This window comes from Mastigoproctus giganteus, chromosome 12, assembly GCF_048544385.1.
Source record: "Mastigoproctus giganteus isolate SK-2022 chromosome 12, ASM4854438v1, whole genome shotgun sequence".
In the NCBI taxonomy this organism is placed as follows: Eukaryota; Metazoa; Arthropoda; class Arachnida; order Uropygi; family Thelyphonidae; genus Mastigoproctus; species Mastigoproctus giganteus.
The window spans coordinates 103,569,134-103,595,114 of NC_143586.1; the positions used below are offsets into that span (position 1 = coordinate 103,569,134).

The window sequence follows — 25,981 nt, forward strand, 5'->3', positions numbered from 1 at the left end:
TTTAATTCATGGACTGGTGCAAACTTTCCATGGCTGCTGCTAGAAGCGCTCTCCCTGATCATTACTGAGCGGACTTTGTGTGTGCATGCCAGTACTTGTCAGGCTAGTGTTGTGTGAAGATTTTTTTAGCCACATATCACTGACGATCGTTTTGAAGCATGTATCATGTTAGATATACAGATTGAACAGCAATATGTGATTTGTTATTGTGTCATATGGGGCTTAAATGTATTGGAAACAGTTAAAGAGATGAATGAAGTATGGTAATGAGTGTCTTGGTAGGATGGCCATATTTAAATGGCAGAAACGATTCAGTGAAGGCCGTGAATCTTTGCAGATGACCCAAGACCTGGTTAGCCTTCCTCCTCAACACCAAGACCTAAGAAATTTCGAGCTTCTCGTTTGGCTGACAAACAAATGGATCTTGTTTTTTTGATATAAAAGGCATTCTTGTTACACATTTTGTGCCTCGTGGAACAACTATGAATATGGAAGCATACTCTCAGGTTCTCAGAATCAAACTTCACTGCACCATTCATGAGAAATGTCAAGAACTTTCTAGTGTGAAGCGGTTTCTCTATCAAGACAATGCCAGGCTAATATTGTGCAGCCAGTTATCACTGCCATAGGTGCCAAGGTTCTGCCACATCCTCCTTATTCACTGAACTTAGCCTCATGTGATTTCTTCCTTTTTCCCTGTCTGAAGAAAGCTCTGAAAGGCAAACATTTCACATCCGACAATGATCCTCACAGAGACACAACAGAAGTACTTTTCAGTTTTTCAAAAAATGGCTTGCAAGAAGCATTTAATGTGTGGGTATGACAGTGGCAAAATCCTTTTCGCAACACTCCTTTATATTGATCATAAGATTTATGCTTGGAATCAGTGTCGTTTTAAATTATGTTCTTTAAAAACTAACACAGTCTCCTTTTGTGCCAAACACGCTGCTTTTAAGTCATACTCGATGAAGAAATAGTCTTCAGTCCACTTTTGATTAAAAACATGACACTCCAAATCGACTCTCCTCTTTCAGAACATTTTTAAGGATAATTTTTTACTTCAATACGAAGAACAAGTTATATCAGAATAATAGAATTTCACAATATGAAAAGATTAATACATACATAACTGTATTTAGCGTACTTATGACTGCACTGGACTACATGTGCACATTTGATACAGTCGACCTCGACGCCTGGATTCCTGTACATGCAGTGACACAATTCTCTAAAATACTGTTTTAGTTCACTTTCCGTGTGGGTCATATAAAAATTATTCATGGGCCATAGGTTGGATGCCACTGATGAAGGCCATTAAATGTCATAAAATGGCTGTATGTTTTGAAACCAAAACCTACAGACATCTAATTGATCCTAATTGTCTACACAAGGAATCTTTGATTATACAACTGAACCGTTCACAATTATCTGTTATTATACTGAAAATTAGTTTCTCAGTACACAATGCTTTAATGTGAAAGTGAGTTAGCTATAAGAAATTGATAATCTCATAAGTTAATTTTTTGAGAACTTAAAGTACCCTGAAAACAACTCCCAATTTTCATCTAATAAAGAAAATGTACAAATTCTTGGGTTTTAAAAGGTGCACAGCCAGGACTATCCCGAGGAGGGTGCAATGTGTGCACCATCCTCATATATGGGGTGCCAGAATTTGAAAGGCACCACACTGTCACAGTACAAACAGTGACAACTTATTTGATTTTGATATGATTGTGTTAAGTGGTAGTTACACAGCTGATTGATTACATGTACTGCATAATTGTAACTGCAGCAAAAATTCACTAACAATCACCATATGTTTATACAACTGAAAAAAGTTGAGACCAAAAATCAACAGTTTTTTAATCAGGAATAGCTAATATGTTTCTTAGTGGTGGGTTCTTTCAGTGTAATGATTTATTGGGGGTTGATTATTTGGCATAATGGTGACAGTTATCAGATAGAACATGAGAATATTTGGCCAGAATAAACAAATTCTAGGATAAATATTATTAGATGGCTGAGAGTGGGAAGGGTAGAAAATATGTTTTGTGTAGATTTAAAAATAAGTGAAGTGTTTTAAATATGAATGAAGAGAGACTAAGCCGTTAATATTAATAGTGCAACTGTCATTGTCTTATTCTATTTAATCATCATCTTCAGCCATTGTCAATCCACTGCAGGATGACGGCTTCCTCAATGCTTTTCCAGCAACTTCAGTAAATTTAACAATTTCATCAATCCACCTCATCTTTGGTCTTGCTCTTGGGTGTTTAAAGTGAAGCAGTATCCGTTACAATGATTTTGTAATAACTGAAAGCAAAGTGGAGGAGAAATTGTTGAAGTTAAACATAAGAAAAGCACCTGGGGTGGATGGGATCTATCCAGTTATATTAAAGGAGGTGGCAAAGCAACTAAGCAAACCCTTAGCCATAATTATGAGAGCGTCCTTGGACTCAGGGGAGGTTCCCACGGACTGGAGATGTGCAAATATATCCCCAATTCACAAAGGGGGATCGAAGGGTGACACGAGTAATTACAGACCAGTTAGTTTAACTTCTGTTCCAGGTAAAATAATGGAGTCACTGGTTAAAGATGCATTGCAGGATCATCTAGACAAGACTGCAGCAATAATTCAGACACAGCGTGGGTTTGTTAAGGGAAAGTCTTGTCTGACAAATTTGATAGGATATTATGATGTGGTTACAAAGGAACTGGATGCAAAAAATAATTTTGATATCATATATTTGGATTTCAGGAAAGCTTTTGATGAAGGTATATCAGGTTTTTGCAGATGATACAAAGGTTGGCAGGGTTGTTAATGACAGTAATGGCAGTGTGCTACTGCAACAGGATCTAGATAATTTGGGTAGATGGGCTAAGAAGTGGCAACTGACATTTAACCTTGACAAATGCAAAGTACTGCATATGGGTAGAAGTAACCCCAGAGAAACGTACCAACTGTGTGGTACTACACTTAAGGTGGTAGAAAATGAAAAAGACCTGGGAGTAATTGTGCAGTCAGATATGAAGTTTTCTGTGCAATGCAGACAGGCTGCCAGGACAGGTCATGGGGGTTTTGTCAATGATATATAGGAATTTTGCTAGCAGGGAAAAGGAGGTGATTATCCCTCTGTATAAGGCAATGGTCAGGCCACGCCTTGAGTACTGCGTACAGGTCTGGAGGTCTCCTTTTAGGAAGGATGTAGATTTACTTGAACATGTACAGAGAAGGGCAACAAGATTGGTGAGGGGAATGAAGGGATACTCTTACCAAGAGATACTTAAGTTCTGCAAATTGCAGTGGCTGGAGACTAGGCACCTGCGCGGTGATCTGATTGAGGTATATAAGGCCTTGAATGGGTTGAGCACGCTGAATTCTGATGGGATCCTTCCACTTGTTCAGATTATGAACCTAAGGGGGCATAAATTAAAATTAAGAAAAGACAGATGTAGATTAGATGTGCAGAAATTTGCCTTTAGCCAGCAGGTGGTTAATTGCTGGAACAAACTTCCATCTGTCGTTGTGGAAGTTGATAGCTTGAATAAATTTAAGGAGGAACTGGACAGGCATTTGGAGGGAATGGTGTGATTTTTTTTTTTTTTTTTTTTTGGCTGATGCTGCATAAGCTCATACACTTGCTTTCTTGCATCAAATGCCACTGCTACTACTACTACTACTACAAAATTTATTTGGTCCATCTATCATCAGTTCTTCATATATCTGACCTGCCTTTGTTTTTTCAGTGATATCACAGACCTTGATATGTTGGTGAATCCATGCACATGTTGTTCGGTTTGTTTTGGTTATGTTCAAATTTTGGCACTCTGTGCTTCTCTGTGTGACCCTCATTCTTTGTAAAGCTTTTTTATTCAGTGTCCATGTTTCACAACCATGTATTAGGACAGGGAGGATACATTGATCAAAAACTCTGCTTTTGAGACAGAGTGGTAAGTTTGACTTTGATGACTGTATTAAGCTTTCCAAATACTTGCCATCCCAAATTTATGTGCTGTTCAGTTTCCATCTGTTGAAATTTCTTGTCCAAGGTAAACATACCTTTCCACTTCTTCTAGTTCTTGTCCATCGGTCATGATTTTCTTTTGTCTGGTAAATTTGTTGAACGTAACCTGTGTTTTCTTTATATTCATCTTCAAACCAAACTTCTTGCTTTGCTTTCATTGTACAGTTCTTCAGTGTTTTCTGCAATTCTTCTGGATCACTGTCAAAGAGAATTATATCATCTGCAGATCATTCTCTTTGCAAATGACATCATTCTCTTTGCCAGTGAAGAGAGTATTTAGGTAATCTCCATTTATTTTTAGTCCTTGATTATCCCAATTTAGCATGCAGAGAATTTCTTCTGAACAGGCAGAAAATAGTTTTGGGGAGATTGTTTCCTCATCATCAAATTCCCTTTTCTATGTTAATCTGAACTTTATCATTGTTGACCCATAGTGATGCAGTTGCCTTTTCATATATCGATTGTAGAATATTGATGTTAGCTCTACCTACACCTCGTAGTGCTCAATCTACAGGGTGTGACCCCCAGAGGGGTAGTGGGATAAATTAAAGTGGTCGCAGCTAATTTTTAAATAAAATTAGTTATTGTGTACATAAAAGCTAAGAAACCTGTTGTTAAAATTAATTTTTCAATTTTGTTCATAGGTGTAGAGGCCTTACTACTTGAACAAAGTCTGAGATTCGAGTGAACCCTATTGCCACTCTTTATTTTTTAGGGTGGTTTCACGTGTGATGCAGGTGGCTTTCTTACCTATTCCTTGTGGGTAGGTAATACACCTTAATTTGCTCACTGGCTATGGAAACACAGAAAGCAGCTGACTAGCGTGACTTCTCAGTACTACTCAATTGCTGAACCGTAATCCCTTTAGCTCTTAATTTGTGCTTCCTACAGCAAAAATTTCTGAGATTGCCTGAAGGCCAGAGGTGCAAATTGCTTGCTATTTACTGCCAGAGGTGGCAGTAAATAGCAAGTCTGTTGGATGCACGCTTTATTCTACTTTGTAATTCGCTGCTTTCACATCAACTTGGATGTGTTTTTCATTCTTCTGCTACTTTTTATATTATCGTTGTTTTTAAGCAGAAAAAAAAATTTTTTTTAATATATTTTACCAATGACAATTGGGTAATCAGAACAAAACAACCGAGGAGTGAAGGCGCCTCCGTAGCCAGGTGGGAAGGAGCAGCAGTGCGTAGCACACGCTTCTTGATTAGACCGGGGTTCGAGCCCGTCATCACCAAATACAGAGGATGTGGAAAAGTCGGGGAATGACCACCGCATATCCCGGAGCAATATGGCCTTAGTTGCTAATGCTCCAAAAAAAAACAACAAACAAACCGAGGAGTGACGACAATAATGTTGCTACAGATACTTCACTAGCAGAAAGGGTAAGAAATGTATCATGTGAAAATTTGGACACTAACGTTATTTCAAGTGTAGTGCAACCACCAATTTCTGGTAGAGAGCCATCATATTCCAAATGAAGAAGAATTTATGAAGTACGACTTTACTTAGTGTTGTTGATGATTTATGAAGTACGACTTTACTTAGTGTTGTTGTTTTGTAACATATTATGCACAAAGGACGTTGCAAACGTCCTTTGTGCGTAATATGTTACAAAAAACTTGAAATCACACTATTGCTGGATCTCTTGTTCTTCCTGCTACTGTAAAAATGATTTCAATTACGCATGGAGAAAAGTATAGCAACGATTTAAATACCATTCCTCTATCCAGAGACACCACAGTCTCGCAGCATATTACAGTTATTGTGGACAACATAAAATTCAGTTTATTAAATCGATTGAGAGAAAGTCCAATTTTTGCAATACAGTTAGATGAATCCACAGATATTTCAAACCTTGCTCAACTTATTGTATATGTGAGATACTGCTACGAGGGAGATATTTTAGAGAATTTTCTATTTTGCAAAGTTTTGGAAGGAAGAACAACTGGCAAGAAGATTTTATGTCATAAATATTTTCTTTCAAACAAATAATCTAATGCAGAACAACTGCTTTTTGATTTGCACTAATGGTGTGGTTGCATTAGCAGGATAAAATAAAGGTGCAAAAGGTCTTTTTGACCTCAAACATGAAGTTTTATTGTTTTTATCAGATAAAAATGAGAACCTTGCTTGATTGTTTACAAATCAAAAATGGCTTGGAAAACTTAGTTCACTTGCTGATATATTTGAAAAACTTGATTTAATACTCAGTGATAAAATAGAAACTTTCAAAGGAAAGCTTAATCTTTGGAAAACTGAATTTGAGCATAATAATACTAAAATATTCCCATGCTTTTCTGATTTTGTTATAATACTGACATTTTACAATTTAGGGATATCATTTCCATAGGTGGGTACCTAACAATGCTAATTAAGAATTTTTCCAAATGATTTAATGTATCTCCAGAAAAAAAGTTGTATTGGATTCGTGATCTCTTTGCTTTCAAAATTTCTTCATGTCCCGAAATTACCAGTCAGCAAAAGGAAGATCTTATTGACCTGTCGTCTGACGAAGCATTTCGTGCTCTTTTCAAGGCTACTTGGAAAAAATTTGGCTTTCTCTTCGAGATAAGTGTACAGAATTATCGAAAGTGGCAATACAAACATTGTACTTTTCCGGTCTACATATTTATGTAAGGTTTGGTTTCTCAAAATTAACAGCTATAAAAACAAAAGAGCTTTCCAGACCAGACTTGATCCAGAAGATGACATGAGATTAGTAATTTCAAATATTGTGCAAAATATGGACCAAATATTATCGGTTATCCAGGCTCGTCCTTCTCATTAATTGCTTTGTTTTGTAATTGTTCATTTTTTATTGTTTTGTAATCTTAATTGAAGAATAAGAATTTAATTTGTTGTTTTTGCTGTATTCAATTAAACAATTATTTTAATGTGTAAATTAAAAAGGAAACATTTTTATTCCTTTCTCAGTACTCGAATAAAATTTTCTACTACATAATTTATAAAATGCCATTTTTATTCTCTAAAAATCTGGTCATCCTTCTTCGGGGTTTTCATTGAGGGGTTGTGTCAATTTTATATTTAATAAAGGGGGTCACAAGTGAAATAAGTTTGCACGTCACTGAATTAGGGCATTGATTATTGCTTGTTTTGTGACTGAATTGAATGCTTTTTCATAGTCGATAAAAGCTATACATAGTGGGAGGTTGTATTCTTTGTAGTAGTAGTAGTAGCAGAAAGGGCATGTGATGCAAGAAAGCAAGTGTATGAGCTTATGCAGCATCAGCCAAAAAAAAAAAACACACCATTCCCTCCAAATGCCTGTCCAGTTCCTCCTTAAATTTATTCAACCTATCAACTTCCACGACAGATGGAAGTTTGTTCCAGCAATTAACCACCCGCTGGCTAAAGGCAAATTTCCGCACATCTATTCTACATCTGTCCTTTCTTAATTTGAATTTATGCCCCCTTAGGTTCGTAATCTGAACAAGTGGAAGGATCCCATCAGAATTCAGCGTGCTGAACCCATTCAAGGCCTTACCCATTCACCCATTCATACGTGCTGAACCCATTCACTTGCTGCACCTTTTCCATTGTACTAAATCCACATCTGAAACCTGCTTGCTCTTTGAGTTGTGCCACATCAAGTATTGTGCCTATTCTTCTTGAAAGTATCTTTATGAAAACCTTGTAGACAACTGACAATAGGCTTATTGGTCGGTAGTTTTTTAATTTGCCTTGTCACCTTTCTTGTGCAGTAGGACTTCCGCATTTTTCCATGCTACAGGCACTTTGTTAAGTAGAAGGCATTTTGAAAATAGTTTAGCTAGAACTTTACATACTGGCTGGCCTCCAGCTTTCAATATTTCAACAATGACTTTATTGGATTCTGCCCCTTTGCCATTTTTCATTGATTATATAGCATCTTTTACTTCTTCTGCTAAAATTTCTGGTACAGCAGCTGCATCTGGTATTGGATCCATTTGTTATCCTTTATTCTTGTAAAGATTTTAATAAAATTTTTCCACTCATTTTAGTATTTGTTGTTGGGTTTTTTGTTGTTGTTGTAACATTCTGAAGCTTCAAAGCAAACATCTGGCACTTGTGTGTGTAACCATTTTTTGTTCCTTTCTTTAGCCATTGATTTTCTCTAGTGTTCTTCTGATACGATCAGCATCAAATTTGCACATTTCTTCTCTTATGTGCTTTCTGACATTACCACTTTGCTTCATTCTCATCTCTTTTTCATCATGGCAATTGTTTCTTTTGATTCTGGTTAGTTTTTCTTGTTTTACAATAGGTGGAAGGGCATAGGCAGTATCTATAATAGTCTCAATAACTTTGTCATTATTTGTTTAAATATCTGTGTCGGGGAGGTCTTGCAACACATGAAAACAATTGGACAGTTCTAGTTCAAAGTTTTGGTGATTTTTTTTAAATAGTTGGTTAGTTGATCTTCACTTTAGTTGACTTGACCAATTTCTCTCATTCTTTCTTGCAATCAATTTTGATTTTTTTTTTCTCTCAGTAACTGATGATCACTTCCAACATTAAAATGGATCAAGACTGGGCAGTCAGTGAATATTGTTTTATTGTTTGTCAGTATGAAATCAGTTTCACTAGTATTTCCAAAGGGCTCTTCCATGTCCATTTTCATTGGGCCTTTTCTTGAAGAACGAATTCATTATGAACAAATTTGGTTCCTTTGCAAATTCGTACTAAATTCAATTAGTAGACTGCTTCTGTCATCTCTTTTTCCAGTTCCATATGGGCCGACTGATCTTTCCCCATTTTGGATCTTACCAATTCTCACATTAAAATCTCCCATTACAATTACAATTTTATAGTGGTAGCCACCCTGCTTGTAAAGGTGTAATACATCTTCATAAAATTCTTCAACTTCATCATACACTATGGCTACTTGTAGGAGCATAAGCTTGAATAATTTTAAGAGAATAGCAACTATTTAGCTTAATAGCACAGCAAGCTATTCTTTCAGTCATACTTTTTATGCTTTTCTGGTTAAATCTCTTAATCTTTTGTTGAACAGGAACCCAATTCCACCACACTGTTTATTGTTTGTTCTTTTGTAGCAGCCAATGTTCATCTAGTTTGACCAGATCTTCGTCTTTTCTTCGAATCTCACATAAACCAATGATATCCCGGTTGATGTTTTTTAGCTCTTGTAATAGTTCTTCTAGACTTGAATCTATACTTATAGACCGAATGTTAAGTGTCCTTAAGTCCAAAGGTAGCCTGATTCATCCTGGTGGTTCTTAGCACCCTCTGCCATTTGAGCTGGTCTTCCCGCTGCCATAGGTAGTAGCTCACAGGACTCTGGGGAATGAGGGCCGCTTATTTTGTTATAATTTTGTTATGAAGCCATGTTGAGAGAACAGATCATAATCTGTCATACTGATCCAGTGCAGGTTGGCAGATTTTGGAACAAATTTAGTCTAGTGTATTAGCTTTGATCTGTCCACATCGGTGACCCTTATAGGAGTATATGCTCCTAATGGCATAAGCATAGTTTTCAGCTTCATTAACAACACGCAAACACTTAAATTACTTATGTAAACTCCAGAAGGAAGGGGATGAATCAGATTGGTCCACTTGATATCGATGGGTCAACTGTTGATGATCCTGCTCAGGTAGCTAACAAACTAAATGAATATTTTGCATCGACATTCACACATGAGGAGTTATTCAGCGAGGGGAATGCCAGAGGTGTATTCAACTCTGGCAGTAAGCTAGAGAATCTTGTAATAACTGAGAGTAAAGTGGAGGAGAAATTATTGAAGATAAATACAAGAAAGGCACCTGAGGTGGATGGGATCTATCCAGTTATATTAAAGGAGGCAGTAAAGGAAGTAAGCAAACCCTTAGCCATAATTATGAGAGCTTCCTTGGACTCAGGGGAAGTACCCATGGACTGGAGATGTGCAAATGTGACCCCAATTCACAAAGGAGGATCAAAGGCTGACACAAGTAATTATAGACCTGTGAGTTTAACTTCTGTTCCCGGAAAATTAATGGAGGCACTGGTTAAAGAAGCACTGCAGGATCATCTAGACAAGACTTCAGTTATAGCTCAGACACACATGATTTTGTTAAGGGGAAGTCTTGCCTGACCCATTTGATTGGATACTATGATGCAGTCACAAAAGAATTGGATGCAGGGAATAACTTTGATATTATATACTTGGATCTTAGAAAGGCCTTTGATACTGTTGCACATGGAAGACTGCTGCACAAATTGGAGCAGTGTGGCATTGGAGGCAAATTGCTGCTATGGATAAAGGGGTGGTTGAGGGGGAGAAGACAGAGAGTGGTAATCAATGGACACTGCTCATCGTGGACTAATGTTATTAGTGGAGTCCCTCAGGGTTCAGTATTGGTTCCATTATTGTTTTCTGTATTTATAAATGATATTGATGATGGCATATCAAGCTTAATGTCCAAGTTTGCAGACGATACGAAGGTTAGCAGGGATGTCAAGGACACTACTGACACTATGCTGCTGCAACAGGATCTGGAAAGGTTGAGCAGATGGGCTGAGAGGTGGCAAATGAAATTTAACATTGACAAATATAAAGTACTACATATGGGAAACAGCAACCCCAGAACAACATATCAACTCTGTGGAACTACACTGACAGTGGTAGAGAATGAAAGGGACCTGGAGGTGGTTGTGCGGGCAGATATGAAGTTTTCTGAGCAGCCCATCTGCACTGCTCAGATATGAAATTTTCTGAGCAGTGCAGACGGGCTGCAAGAATAGCTCATGGTGTATTATCGATGATATATAGGAATTTTTCTAGCAGGATAAGGAGGTGATTATGCCCTTGTATAAGGCAATGGTCAGGCCACACCTAGAGTACTGTATACAGGCCTGGAGGCCTCATTTCAAGAAGGATGTAGAACTGCTGGAATGAGTACAGAGAAGCGCAACAAGATTAGTGAATGGAACAAAGGGGTGCTCTTACGAAAAGAGGCTTAAGTTTTGCAAATTACTGTGTCTGGAGACTAGGCACCAGCGAGGTGATCTGATAGAGGTGTATAAAGCCTTGAATGGTTTGAGCATGCTCAATGCTGATGGGATTCTTCCTCTTGCTCAGAATAATCACCTGAGAGGGCATAAATTCAAATTGAGGAAAGACAGATGTAGGATAGACGTGCAGATATTTGCCTTTAGCCAGCGGGTGGTTGGTTGGTGGAACAGACTTCCATCCCTTGTTGTGGAAGTTGATAGCCTAAATAAGTTTAAGGCTCAGCTGGATAGATATTTCGAACGAACAGAGGAGTGAAGTGGAAGTGGTTATTTTTTATTTATTTATTATTTATTTATTTTTTTTTTTTTGGCTGATGCTGCATAAGCTTGCTTTCTTGCATCAAATGCCTCTACTAATGCTAATGGCACTGATCCATGGGAGTGTATTCTATTTAATATACATGTTAAATAGAATGCACTCCCATGGATCGATCATTCTTGTTCTTTCTTTTTTATTAAGTTAGTCATCCAAGCTTTATTACAACAGTAAATATTCTCTAGTTTTTAAATTATAAAAGCCATATTATTAATTATTTGCTTATTTTTACTAGTATCTATTACATAATTTTATTAATAAGAGATCCTTTAATAGATGTTAACTGGACCAATTAAAAGAAAGCTGTCAGGCTTTTAAAATTGACAATTAAAGAATATTAAAAAATAAAGAAAACAGTTGCTTCATTAGATGCAATTTATTTAATTCAAAGTCCACTGACAACAGTTAATGTGCTTTTGAATGATGAAATTTAATATCTATCCTAATATCAAATTCCTGATGAATTCTTTTAACTGACAACAGTTAATGCAATTTTGAATGATGAAATTGAATATTTATCCTAATATCAAATTCCTGATGAATTCTTTTAACTCTTCCTTTGGCTGTTGCCATTGGAGAACAGTCTTTTGTAAATTAAAATTAGTAAAAAATCATTTCCAATCTACAGCATCTCAGAATATGTAATTATTATTAACCACAGCAAGAAAAAGAAGTTTCTTTAATTTAATTAAAATATTGTTGCCATTATAAATTTGATTTACTTTTGTTTTTGTATTGTTTATATTGTTTTGTTTGTTATTTGGTTTTTAGGAGCATTAGCAACTAAGGCCATATTGTTCCGGGATATGCGGTGGTCATTCCCTGACCTTTCCTCATCCTCCGTATTTGGTGGTGATGGGCTCGAACCCCGGTCTAATCAAGAGGCGTGTGCTACGCACTGCTGCTCCTTCCCACCTGGCTACGGAGGCACCTCCTATTGTTTATATAAATTGATAATTATTCATTGTTTTTTCTTTCATTATTGTATTTTGTGTGTGTGTGTGTGTGTGTGTGTGTGTGTGTGTGTTAAAGTGCATTTTTATGTGATAACTGCTTTCAATAATAAATAATTATAATAATAACGTAAATGTAAATGCATATTCACTTATTTAGTATCTACCAAATTCACTAGAGTTTTGAATGTGTTTATCATTGGTAAGTTTCAAAATTCTTAAAGGAAAAGGGGTAGGGCACCAATATTTATTTTGCACATAGGTAAAAGAATACCTCGCTGTTGGCCTGTGTAGAACGATGTATATATCATGTAAAGGTATATACATTTAGTAAATTGCAAATATATTGGTATTATTCATGTATTACTAAACATGAGTACATGCCTTTAATTTAAGTTGAGAATTTTATACTTGACAAATGGTAATAAGAATGGTGTTTTAATTTAACTTTGAAATATATCAGAAATAAAAAATATTTTTGGGAGATATAAACAAAAAAAATTTTAAATACCAATGGCGTAACACATTTTGCCATTTCATATCAAATATTTGATGTACTAATATAAAAGCTTTCTAATCAACATAATGTGTGTGAGGTGTGGCAATAAAGTTCTCAGACTGATACTGTTGCAGTATGTTCAATGAGTTTGAAAATAAATTGAAGTGGTATGTTATAGTAAAAACTTCCTCCAATAGATGATGATGATGACCCAGAGATTGTCCAGTAGGCTGACAGGTTGCAAGTAACAACTAGTTTTGTTAGTAGCATTAATATCCTGTTTCCTGATTTTGCAAACGGAGCAATGAATGAATGTCAAATTTTGCTTTAAACTGGGAAAATCTATGGCCGAAATGTATTAAATATTAAAAACTGTTTATGGTGATGAGATTTTACGTCATACAAGGGTGTTTGAATAATATAAGTGGTTCAAACACAGAAGTGAGGATCACGATGACCCAAGAACTAAGCATCCAGCAACTTCTTGATGTGAGGACAGAGTTACTTTTATTTTTTTATTGGAATTTGTTTTAAAATTGGAAAAGTTTAGGAATTTGTGGCAAGAGATCATTATTTGATGTGCAGATTGATGGATTCAAGGAATTAATCTTGGAAGCTACTAGGCTTTTCATACCATCTAAGAAATACTGTTCAAGGTTTAGGCCTAATTGGATGTTAGATGACCTAATGAGACTCTTGGCAGGGAAGAAAAATGCATGGGACTCATAAATTATCAGGAGACACTGATGCCCATGATAAATATAAACTAGTCTGTAATCAAGTCACAAACGACATATTACGAGAAATCTTTGGCAAACAATGCAAAGAAAAACAGGAAAGATTTCTTTATTTATGTAAACCCTAGAAGGAAGAGGATGAATCAGATTGGTCCACTTGACATCGACAGTTCGATTGTTGATTAACCTTCTGACGTAGCTCACAAACTAAATGAGTATTTTGCATCTACATTCACATACGAGGAGGTCTGTAGGGAAGGGAAGGCCAGAAGTTTATCAGACTTTGACAGGGAGCTAAATGACTTTGTAATAACAGAGCAAAGTGGAGAAGAAATTGTTGAAATTGAACATAAGAAAGGGCACCTGGAATAGTAGTAGTAGTGGCATGTGATGCAAGAAAGCAAGTGTATGAACTTATGAAACATCAGCCAAAAAAAAAAAAAATAATAATAAAATAAAAAATTTAAAAAAATTTACACATTTCCCTCTAAATGTTTGTCCAGTTCCTCCTTAAATTAACCTATCAACTTCCACAATGACAGATGGAAGTTTGTTGCAGCTATTAACCACCCGCTGGCTAAAGGCAAATTTCCGCACATCTATTCTACATCTGTCTTTCCTCAATTTGAATTTATGCCCCCTTAGGTTCGTAATCTGAACAAGTGGAAGAATACCATCAGAATTCAGCGTGCTCAACCCATTCAAGGCCTTATACACCTCAATCAGATCACCTCGCAGGTGCCTAGTCTCCAACTGCTGCAATTTGCAGAACTTACGCTTCTCTTGGTAAGAGGATCCCTTCATTCCCCTCACCAATCTTGTTGCCCTTCTCTGTACATGCTCAAGCAAATCTACATCCTTCCTAAAATGAGGTGTCCAAACCTGGACGCAGTACTCAAGGTGTGGCCTGACCATTGCCTTATACAGAGGGACAATCACCTCCTTTTCCCTGCTAGCAAAATTCCTGTATATCATTGACAAAACCTCATGACCTGCCCTGGCAGCCTCTCTGCATTGCTCAGAAAACTTCATATCTGACTGCACAATTACTCCCAGGTCTTTTTCATTTTCTACCACCTTAAGTGTAGTACCACACAGTTGATACGTTTCTCTGGGGTTATTTCTACCCATATGCAGTACTTTGCATTTGTCAATGTTAAACTTTAGTTGCCACTTCTCAGCCCATCTTTCAAAATTTTCTAGATCCTGTTGCAGTAGCACACTGCCATTACTGTTATTAACAACTCTGCAAACTTTGACACTAAGCCTGATATACCTTCATCAATATCATTGATAAATATACAAAACGACAGTGGACCCAACACCGAACCCTGTGGGACTCCATTAATAATATTAGTCCACGAAGAGCAGCACCCATTGATTACCACCCTCTGTCTTCTCCCACTCAACTATCCTTTTATCCATTGTAGCAACTTACCCTTAATACTATTCTGCTCCAGTTTGTACAGTAGTCTTCCATGTGCAACAGTGTCAAAAGCTTTCCTGAGATCCAAATATATGTTATCAAAATTATTTTTTGCATCCAGTTCCTTTGTAACCACATCATAATATCCAATCAAATTTGTCAGACAAGACTTTCCCTTAACAAACCCATGCTGTGTCTGAATTATTGCTGCAGTCTTGTCTAGATGATCCTACAATGCATCTTTAACCAGTGACTCCATTATTTTACCCAGAACAGAAGTTAAACTAACTGGTCTGTAATTACTCATGTCACCCTTCGATCCCCCTTTGTGAATTGGAGATACATTTGCACATCTCAGTCCGTGAGGACCTCCCCTGAGTCCAAGGATGCTCTCATAATTATGGCTAAGGGTTTGCTTATTTTCTTTGCAGCCACCTTTAATATAACTGGATAGATCCCATCCACCCCAGGTGCCTTTCTTACGTTTAACTTCAACAATTTCTCCTCCACTTGTTCTCAGCTATTAAAAAAATCATTAAGCACCCTGCTACAATTTGATAAACTTCTGGCATTTTCCTTCCTTAATAACTCCTCATGTGTGAATGTAGATGCGAAATACTCATTTAGTTTGTTTGCTATCTGAGCAGGATCATCAACAGTCGAACCATCGATATCAAGTTGACCAATCAGATTCATCCCCTTCCTTTTAGAGTTTATATAAGTAAAGAAATCTTTGCTGTTTTTCTTATCATCGTTTTCCAAAGATTTCTCGTAATCTGCCTTCGCCTGCCTAACCTCCTTTGTGACTTGATTACAGACTAGATTATATCTGCCATAGGCTTCTGTATCGCCTGATAATTTATATGCATCCCATGCATTTTTCTTCTCTGCCATGAATCTCATTAGTTCATTTGACAACCATTTATGCTTAAACCTTGAACAATATTTTTTAATAGGTATGGAACTTTTAGTAGCTTCCACGATTAATTTCTTGAATGCTTTCCACATAGAATTTTCTGTTGGTAACATCATCAGTTGATCCCACTGTACAGAATTTAAATACTGTCTGAGACCGCTGTATTCAACTTTACGGAATTAAAAACCCTTTCGATCCCAGGCCACATTGGGATCTCAGGAAATGATTTGGCAGACACTGCAGCCAAATCAGCAAACCTATTTAACTCGTCTGTTAGTCCCCTATACAGACTACAGGCCTGTAATTCGAAAGAAACTGGTATCCCAATGGCAACACTCATGGCATGGACAGATTACAAACAAGTTATATGAGATTAAGCCTGTAATTGAACATTGGCAGTCTAGTCTGCGCAGGAACCGAAAAGAGGAAGTTGTTCTATCTCGACTCCGCATAGGACATTGTCACTTGACACACTGCTATTTGCTGAGGGCAGACGATCGTCCTATGTGCAGAAATTGTGACACCATTTTAACAGTCCGTCATATTTTAATTGAATGTCCGTCCTTTTATAATGACCGCCGTTTATGTTTTAGCCATCTGTCTGAACCTTATACACTCAGACAGGTTTTATCGGACAATGACAACGTGTCAGCTATTTTTAAGTTTTTACAACTTATTAATCTAAATAATTCTATCTAAAATATTTTTATCGTTTTATGCTATATGAACGTTTTATATCGTATATTATTTTACAATAATATACAAATAATTTTAATATTATAGTTTTATATTCTACATCCTTTTGACTTGGCGCATTATAGCCTTAGATGCTAATGCGCCATAAAACCCTAAAACAAACAAACAAACAAACAAAAACCCTTTCCTTTACTCCTGATGGTAATTATATCTTTAAGTAACTCCCAGATCAGTACACTGTGATCACTGCCACCTACTTGTTTCTTTACCTCCAAATTCTTAATACATGAATGATCACTGCTGATAACCAGATCAAGAGTATTAACTTCTCTGGTTGCCTCTCGAACATGCTGCTGCAGAAAATAATCATCCAATAAATCCACAAAAGTTTTACTAGTGTGCGAGTGACCAACCCACAAGTTCCAGTCAATATCTGGGAAGTTAAAATCCCCATTATAAGACATTCTGATTTAGTAGCCCACTATTTCTTTGTACAATTGTTCATTGTACTCATTCGAGTAATTAGGCCTATAACACACTCCTACTCTTATTTTTGCTTTCGCAGTGCTTATGTCACACCAAACTGACTCAGCAGTGTACTGTTCATCTATATCAACTGGGTGGATGGGATATATCCAATTATATTAAAAGAAGCAGCAAAAGAAGTAAGCAAACCCTTAGCCATAATTATGAAAACTTCTTTGGACTGGAGATGTGCCAATGTGTCGCAAATTTACAAAGGGGGTATCAAAGGTGACACGGATAATTACAGACCTGTTAGTCTAACTTCAGTTCCAGGGAAAATAATGGAGTTACTGGTTAAGGAAGCATTGCAGGATCATCTAAACAAGACTGTAGTCATAGTTCAGACACAGCGGGGGGGGGGGGATTAAGGGGAAGTCTAAAATGAGGCCTCCAGACCTGTAAGCAGTACTTAAGGTGTGGCCTGACCATTGCCTTATACAAAGGTATAATCACCCCCTTGTCTCTACTAGCAAAATTCCTATATATCATTGACAAAACTACATGACCTGCTGTGGCAGCCGATCTGCACTGCTCAGAGAATTTCATATCTGACTGCACAATTACCCCCATATCTTTTTCATTCTCCACCTCACTGAGTGTACTACCACACTGTTGGTACGTTTCTGTTGGGTTAATGCTACCCACATGCAGTACTTTGCATTTGTCAATGTTAGACTTCAGTTGCCACTTCTCAGCCCATCTGCCTAGCTTTTCTAGATCCTGTTACAGTAGCATACTGTCTTTACTGTCATTAACAACCTTGCTAATTTGTATCATCTGTAAACTTGGACATTAAGCCTGATATACCTTCATTGATATCTAAAATGAGGCCTCCAGACCTGTAAGCAGTACTTAAGGTGTGGCCTGACCATTGCCTTTTACAAAGGTATAATCACCCCCTTGTCTCTACTAGCAAAATTCCTATATATCATTGACAAAACTACATGACCTGCTCTGGCAGCCGATCTGCACTGCTCAGAGAATTTCATATCTGACTGCACAATTACCCCCATATCTTTTTCATTCTCCACCTCACTGAGTGTACTACCACACTGTTGGTACGTTTCTGTTGGGTTAATGCTACCCACATGCAGTACTTTGCATTTGTCAATGTTAGACTTCAGTTGCCACTTCTCAGCCCATCTGCCTAGCTTTTCTAGATCCTGTTACAGTAGCATACTGTCTTTACTGTCATTAACAACCTTGCTAATTTGTATCATCTGTAAACTTGGACATTAAGCCTGATATACCTTCATTGATATCTAAAATGAGGCCTCCAGACCTGTAAGCAGTACTTAAGGTGTGGCCTGACCATTGCCTTATACAAAGGTATAATCACCCCCTTGTCTCTACTAGCAAAATTCCTATATATCATTGACAAAACTACATGACCTGCTCTGGCAGCCGATCTGCACTGCTCAGAGAATTTCATATCTGACTGCACAATTACCCCCATATCTTTTTCATACTCCACCTCACTGAGTGTACTACCACACTGTTGGTACGTTTCTGTTGGGTTAATGCTACCCACATGCAGTACTTTGCATTTGTCAATGTTAGACTTCAGTTGCCACTTCTCAGCCCATCTGCCTAGCTTTTCTAGATCCTGTTACAGTAGCATACTGTCTTTACTGTCATTAACAACCTTGCTAATTTGTATCATCTGTAAACTTGGACATTAAGCCTGATATACCTTCATTGATATCATTGATAAATACACAAAACAACAATGGGCCCTGCACCGAACCCTGGGTGACTCCGATAATAATATTAGTCCACATAAAGCAGTGTCCATTTATTGCCACTCTCTGCTGTCTTCCACTCAACCATCCCTTTATGCATTACAGAAACTTGTCCTAGTAGTAGTAGTAGTGGCATGTGATGCAAGCATCACATGCATTTAAATACTGTCTCAGTAATTCATTTGTCTCATTAGCCACGAGTCTCATTAGTTCATTTGATAACCATTTAGGCCTAAACCTTGAACAGTATTTCTTAATAGCTATGAAACTTTTAGTAGCTTCCACAATTAATTCCTTGAATGCTTCCCACTTAGAATTTACTGTTGGTAACGTCAGTTGATCCCACCTTACAGAATTTAAAAACTGTCTGAGACCACTGTACTCACCTTTATGGAAGCAAAAACCTTTTCCTTTACTCCTGATGGTAATTATATCTTTAAATAAATCCCACATCAGTACACTGTGATCACTGCCACCTAGTGGTTCCTTTATCTGCAAATTCTTAATGCACGAATGATCACTGCTGATAACCAGATCAAGAGTATTACCCTCTCTGGTTGCCTCTCGAACATGCTGCTGCAGAAAACAATCATCCAATTAATCCGCAAAAGTCTTACTAGTGTGTGAGTGCCCAACCCACAAGTTCCAGTCAATATCTGGGAAGTTAAAATCCCCCATTATAAGACATTCCGATTTACTAGCCCACTCTATTTCTCTGTACAATTGTTCATTGTACTCATTCGAGTCATTAGGCCTATAACACACTCCTACTCTCCTTAATGCCACACTGCTCCTATTTGTTCAGCAGTTTTCCATGTGCAACCGTATCAAAAGCTTTCCTGAAATCCAAGTATATGATATCAGAATTATTATTTGCATCCAGTTCCTTTGTGACCACATTGTAGTATCTAATCAAATTGGTCAGGTAAGACTTCCTCTTAACAAACGCATGCTGTGTCTGAACTATTACTACAGTCTTGTCTAGGTGATCCTGCATCATTTCTTTAACCAGTGACTCCATTTTACCCGGAACAGACGTTAAGCTAACAGGTCTATAAATATTTGTGTCACCCCTTTGTGAATTGTGGATACATTTGCACATCTCCAGTCCATTGGGACCTCCCTTGAATCTAAGGATGCTCTCATAATTATTGCTAAGGCTTTGCTTACTTCTCTCGCTGCCTCCTTCAATATAAATGGATAGATTCCATCTGTCCCAGGTGCCATTTTTTATGTTGAACTTTAGCAATTTCTCCTCTACTTTGCTCTCCGTTATTACAAAATCATTTAGCTTCCTGTTAGAGTTTAGTAAACGTTTGTCCTCACCCTTCCTTACAGAATTCCTCATGTGTGAATGTACACCGATGAGCCCTAACATATGACCAGCGAGTCGTCATGCAAATCGAAGCACCTGCAGGTGAACTACGGTGTGTGAGCGGGTTGGGAAACGGTATAAAAACACTTGATACTGAGCTCCATTAATCAGTGTTACTTTTCTTCAGATGGGAAAGGCAGTGGACTTAAGCAAGTTTGACAAAGGCCAAATTGTAATGGCCAGACAACTGGGTCAGAGCAATTCCGAAACAGCATGGCTGGTGGTATGCTCACTGTCAGCCGTGGTTAGTACCTACCGAAAGTCATCCGAGGAGGGGAAACCCACGAACCGCCGGCAGGTCGTTGGATGACCACGGCTCATCCATGCTGGAGGTGAGTGAAAGCTCTCCTGAATGGTATGTGGCAACAGAAGGGCAACTATGGCGCAACTCTCTGGTAATTGGAATGCTGGTGACAGGAGCAACGTGTAACAACACACACACACAGTACATCGAACCTTGCTGAAAATGGAACTGAGTAGCAGCAGGCTGCTACAAGTGCAACAGGTTCACTGGCAACAGCGCTTACAGTATCGAAACTGGACCTTGAGTGATTGGAAGAAGGTTGTCTGGTTCAATAAATCACATTTCCTGTTGTACCATGTGGATGGCCGGGTATGTGTGCATCGTTTACTTGGGGAAATGATGGCACCTGGATGCACTGTGGGATGAAAACAAGCTAGTGGTGGCGGTGTCATGCTTTGGGGGATGTTCTGCTGGGATATCCTGGGTCCAGTCATCCATGTGTCAGGCACTGTGACATCTCCCACCTGCCTAAACATCATTGCTGACCAGGTAGACCCTTTCATTGCAACGGTCTTTCCCTCTGCGGTGCCATCTTTCAGCAGGATAATGTGCTGTGCCATGCCATACCACCATGATTGTTCGAGACTGGTCTGCGGAACATGAGGAAGACTCCTAGGTATTGCCCTGGCCTCCAAATTCTCCAGACATCAATCCCATCGAGCAGCTGTGGTTTGTGGTGGAACAGCAACTGCGATCTGTGGCGTCTGAACCATGGACCTTACAGGAGTTAAAGGATCTGCTGGTTACGTGTTGGTACCAGATACCACAAAGCATATTTAGAAATCTTGTAGCGTCCGCGTCTCACTGGGTACAAGCTGTTTTGGCTGCATGTGGTGGACCAACATCATATTAGGTAAGTGGTCATAATGTTTTGGCTCATCGGTGTATATATACAAAATACTCATTGAGTTTTTCAGCTATCTGAACAGGATCATCAACAGTTGAATCACCAACATCAAGTGGACCAATCTGATTCACCCCCTTCCTTCTAGAGTTTACATAAGTAAAGAAGTCTTTGTTGTTTTTCTTTGCATCCTTTGCTAAGGATTTCTTGCAATCAGCCTTTGCTTGCCTAACTTTCTTTGTGACTTGATTACAGACTAGCTTATATCTGCCATAGGCTTCTGTGTCACCTTATAATTTATATGTATCCCACAAATTTTTCTTCTCTGCCACAAGCCTCATTAGTTCATCTGACATCCGTGTAGGTCTTAATCTTGAACAGTATTTCTCAGTTGGGATGAAAAGCCTACTAGCTTCCTTGAAGGCTTCCCATTTAGAATTTGCTGTTTTTAACATCATCGGTTGATCCCACTGTATAGAATTTAAAAACTGTCTGAGACCACTATAGTCACCTTTACGAAAACAAAAACCATTCCCTTTAACCTTGATGGTAGTTACATCGTTAATTAAATCCCAAATCAGCAGACTGTGAACTGTGATCAATGTCACCTTAATGGTTCCTTTATCTGCAAATACTTAATGCATGAATAATCACTACTGATAATCAGATCCAGAGTATTACTCCCTCTGTTTGCCCCTCGAACATATTGCTGTAGAAAACAATCCACAAAAGTTTTGCTAGTGTATGAGTGACTAACCCACAAGTTCCAATCAATATCTGAAAATTAAAATCCCCCATCACAAGATATTCTGATTTACTAGCCCACTCTATTTCTCTGCAGAATTGTTCATTGTTTTCATCAGAGTCAATCGGCCTATAACACACTCCTACCCTCATTTTCCATCTCCCAGTGTGTGTATATTACACCAAACTGCTCAACATTGTGCTGTACACCCATGTCAACTGGATGCACTTCCTTAGATTTTGTGTTTCTTAACTAACAGTATAACCCCTCTTCCCTTCCTACCCTGTCTGTCCTTTCTGTATACATTGTACTCCTCAAATTCTAATTCTGCACTGCTTATATCGTTGTTGTGACACCGTGTCTCTGATATCCCAATAATATCTGCCTTTGATGTCTTGATCAGCACTTCAAATTCATCAAATTTATTTACTATACCTCTAGCATTGGTGCACATGCAAGTATACATGCACCTGTTCTTACTCTTAGTTATCCTAACACAGCCCATGTATTTACTTGTTCCACGATGACTCCCAGCAGTTAGAAATCCCCAGGACCTTGCTTTCTAGGCTGCTGCTCATTCTAGTAGAAGCAGTACAAGAATCACTTTCGCCTCTGCCTGCAGCCACTGTTAATCTATTAGTCCATGAATTAGTCCAAGCTAGCAGTTTTCTGACCCACCTAACACATCCTCAATAGCATCAGCAATTGAAGACAGAGGACAAAAAATGAAGACAGAGTTACAAAAAAGTTCAGGAATTTGTTGCAAGAGATCTTTATTTGATGTTCAGATTGATGGCTGATGAATGGGATATGAATAAGTAGATGATTTGTCAAATTCTGCATGAAGATTTGGGGGAAAGGGAAGATCTGTGCAAATTTTGGTGCTATAGTCTCACGGATGAGCAAAAGCAACAAAGAGTGTCATCATTCAAAGACTTTATCCAGACTTGTCAAGACAGTCTTAATTTACTCGACTGTACTGTGACCAGAGATCAGTGTTGGGTGTTTCATATGACCCAGAAATGAAGTGTCAGAGCATGCACGGGACTTAAAATCATCACCAAGGCCCAAAATATTTTATTTATATCCAGGATCAAGATGATGCTGATCGTGTTTTCTGACAAATAGTATGTTATTTACAAGGCATTTGTACTTGAAGGGGAGAGTGTCAATGCTGCATTCTATATACAGGTGCTTCAAAGACTATTGAAGTGCATTTCTCGGGTAAGGCTGCAATTTTGAAAGTAAGGCAGCTGGCTCGTGTTACATGACAATGCCCCTGTTCACTCTGCATTTTGTTGTCAAGACATTTCTGATGAAATATGCCACTGTATAGATCAACCACCTATCCTACTCTCCCAATCTAGCACCAGTGGGCTTCTTCTTCTTTCCTAAGGTGAAAACTGCCTTCAAAAGAAAGATTTCAGGATGTTGAGGATATAAAGAAAAATGTAACTGCTGAACTGAACATCATGTCTTTTGATATCTTCGCTGACTCTTTTCAGAAACTTTTATAATAGTGTGATAAGTGCCTTCAATCAGTTGGTGATTACAGCCACTCCCCAACTTGCACAAGGGTTGTGTTCTGCGGAACTCTGTGTAAGTTGAATTTCCCTAAGTCGGAATTTCCCTAAATTCCGACTTACGTAAATATCGTTGTGTGTTGTCAATAAAATTCAGCAAGCATAGTTGCGAATGCTGCTTATGCAGCATTCGCAACTATGCTTGCTGGATTTTATTGAGGCAAAAAAGAAATTTTTGACGAACATGTAAATAAAATTATTTATTCAATTTTTTTTATCTCATGTGCAGAAAAAAATGACAAAAGTGTTCAAAATTACAGAAAGAGAGGAGACGGGCATAACATCAGCAAGTTTTGCCTTTCGAGTATCATTGCCAGAATTAACTCTCTAGCTGATAAGCACGCTGCTGTGGAAGTTGAGTGCTGTGGAGATTTAGAAGGGGTTTTTTCCAACACATCACAAAATTTCTCTGCAACTGCAGAATCAGCACTGGCCACTTCACTGCATACTTTAATGTTTTGGAAACCAGTGCGATGCTTGAACCTATTAAACCGCCTGTTGCTTGCCACGAACTTGGCTTGTGGTTTGCCATACTTATCCTTAAAATATCTTCATAAATACTTCTTGCTTTTACTTGAATGGCCATTGGATTCAGGGCACTTGCTTCTGAATCTGATTTTCCGTCCATATTATTAATAGCTTTTCCATCTTCAATATAGTACCCGAATACTGTTTTATGATCACTGTTGATCTTAAATGCTTTGATCCTTTAACATGTCTTTTATATGTGCACTGCCTCTTAAAATAGTATTCACTGTTGAAGCAGCAAGACCTAATTCCGTGCAATAGATGACAAACTTTGTCCTACTTCGTATTCTTAATTAATCATCTTCATTTCTAAATCAATTTTGTTTCGTTTCCTAGCACTGCCACCACTTGCACTTTCCGTTGGTCCCTTTCCCTTCACCATTTTAATAAATAAAGAGGAATGAAGAGAAGATTCTGAAAATTTATTTATGTTTTTTATATGATTGAAGATTTCAATGAAGGGGAACACATTTAACCACAATACTGTAACACAAAAACCCACAGAATTCCAACTATCGGTATTATCGCAAATGCAATAAGATCGAATTTACTACCCATTTATAATAGATTGCAATAACAGAAATGCCAAATATACCGGAAAGTGCAAATTGTTTTTATTGTTTTATGGTAGTGACCTCCAGAAATGTGTTTTATAAAAATATCACAAAGGCATTCAAAATTGATTCTTATAACAGAATATATGATAACGATGAAAGTGTGTAGTGCAATTTCCATCATAAAAATGACCTTTTAGAGAGATAAATACCTTAGTTATATAGCGAAAATTTAAATTTCCAAAGTCTTGGAACGAAATACAAAAAAAAGTGTTATTGGGTTCACACTGTGATATTTTTACAATACCTCCATTTATTCCTGCAGGATTCAAAATACTTTTCCACGATTTTTTAAAGTTTGCACCGGCCGGCAAAAACTTACGTAAAGTCGAATATCCTTAAATCGAGTATTACGTAATAAGCCGGGGAGTGCCTGTACTTTTGAATTTTTTTTTTTTTTTGGTAGTTGTTGCCGCATCAGCTTCTGTGGCTATAATGCACCTCCCAAGGTTTTTACAGTACTTTGATCCAAGCCCAAGGCGGGATTCGAACCCGCGACCTTTAGGTGGCCAGGCAGGCACTTTACCCACCCAGCTAGCCCGGTCGGTGTACTTTTGAATAAAAACAAAACCATTTTTGAGCTCCTTCACTTTTTGTTCTTTTTATTGCACCAGTCCGGGAACTTTATTGCCACATTCATATGTGATTCTATCTATGGTTTGAAGAATACCTTACTACATAATAAATTTGGAAGTTTAGGAAGGATGGTTGCAAGATAGATGTATGGAAGTTTGCCTTCAATCAATTTGTGGATGATTATTTGAACAAACTTCCATCTGTTGTTGTGGAAGTGGGTGGTTTGAATAAATTAAAGGAAGAACTAAGCAAATTCTTAGAAGGTATGGATGGGCAAAATGCTTTTTTTTTTTTTTTTTTTGGCTGATGCTTTATAAGCTTGCTTTCTTGCATCATTTCCACTACTATTACTAAATACTAATACTAAAATATGAAATGTGATTCCAATTTCAGCCTCTCAGTTTGCTTTTAGCATGGGATTCAAAGAAGAAAGTCTTAGTACGAATCATTCACTCACTTTGTGGAAGAACTGGAAAAAAAATAATTGCCAACCAAATTACTGGAAGGTAAAGTGTTATGTGGTATTATCTTTTCATCTGAAATTTAAATTTCATTATAC

At 37.7% G+C, this 25,981-nt stretch overlaps 1 protein-coding gene across 2 annotated transcripts in view; it reads left to right on the plus strand.

Annotated features, from left to right (window-relative positions):
• Positions 1–25,981, plus strand: part of LOC150077311 (N(4)-(Beta-N-acetylglucosaminyl)-L-asparaginase) — a 182,294-nt gene that overhangs the window by 68,178 nt on the left and 88,135 nt on the right. For both annotated transcript variants that reach the window (XM_090386107.1, XM_090386106.1), the window contains exon 4: positions 25,816–25,928. In XM_090386107.1, coding sequence (XP_090242233.1) covers positions 25,816–25,928 — 113 coding nt within the window. The remainder of the gene's footprint in view (positions 1–25,815; positions 25,929–25,981) is intronic.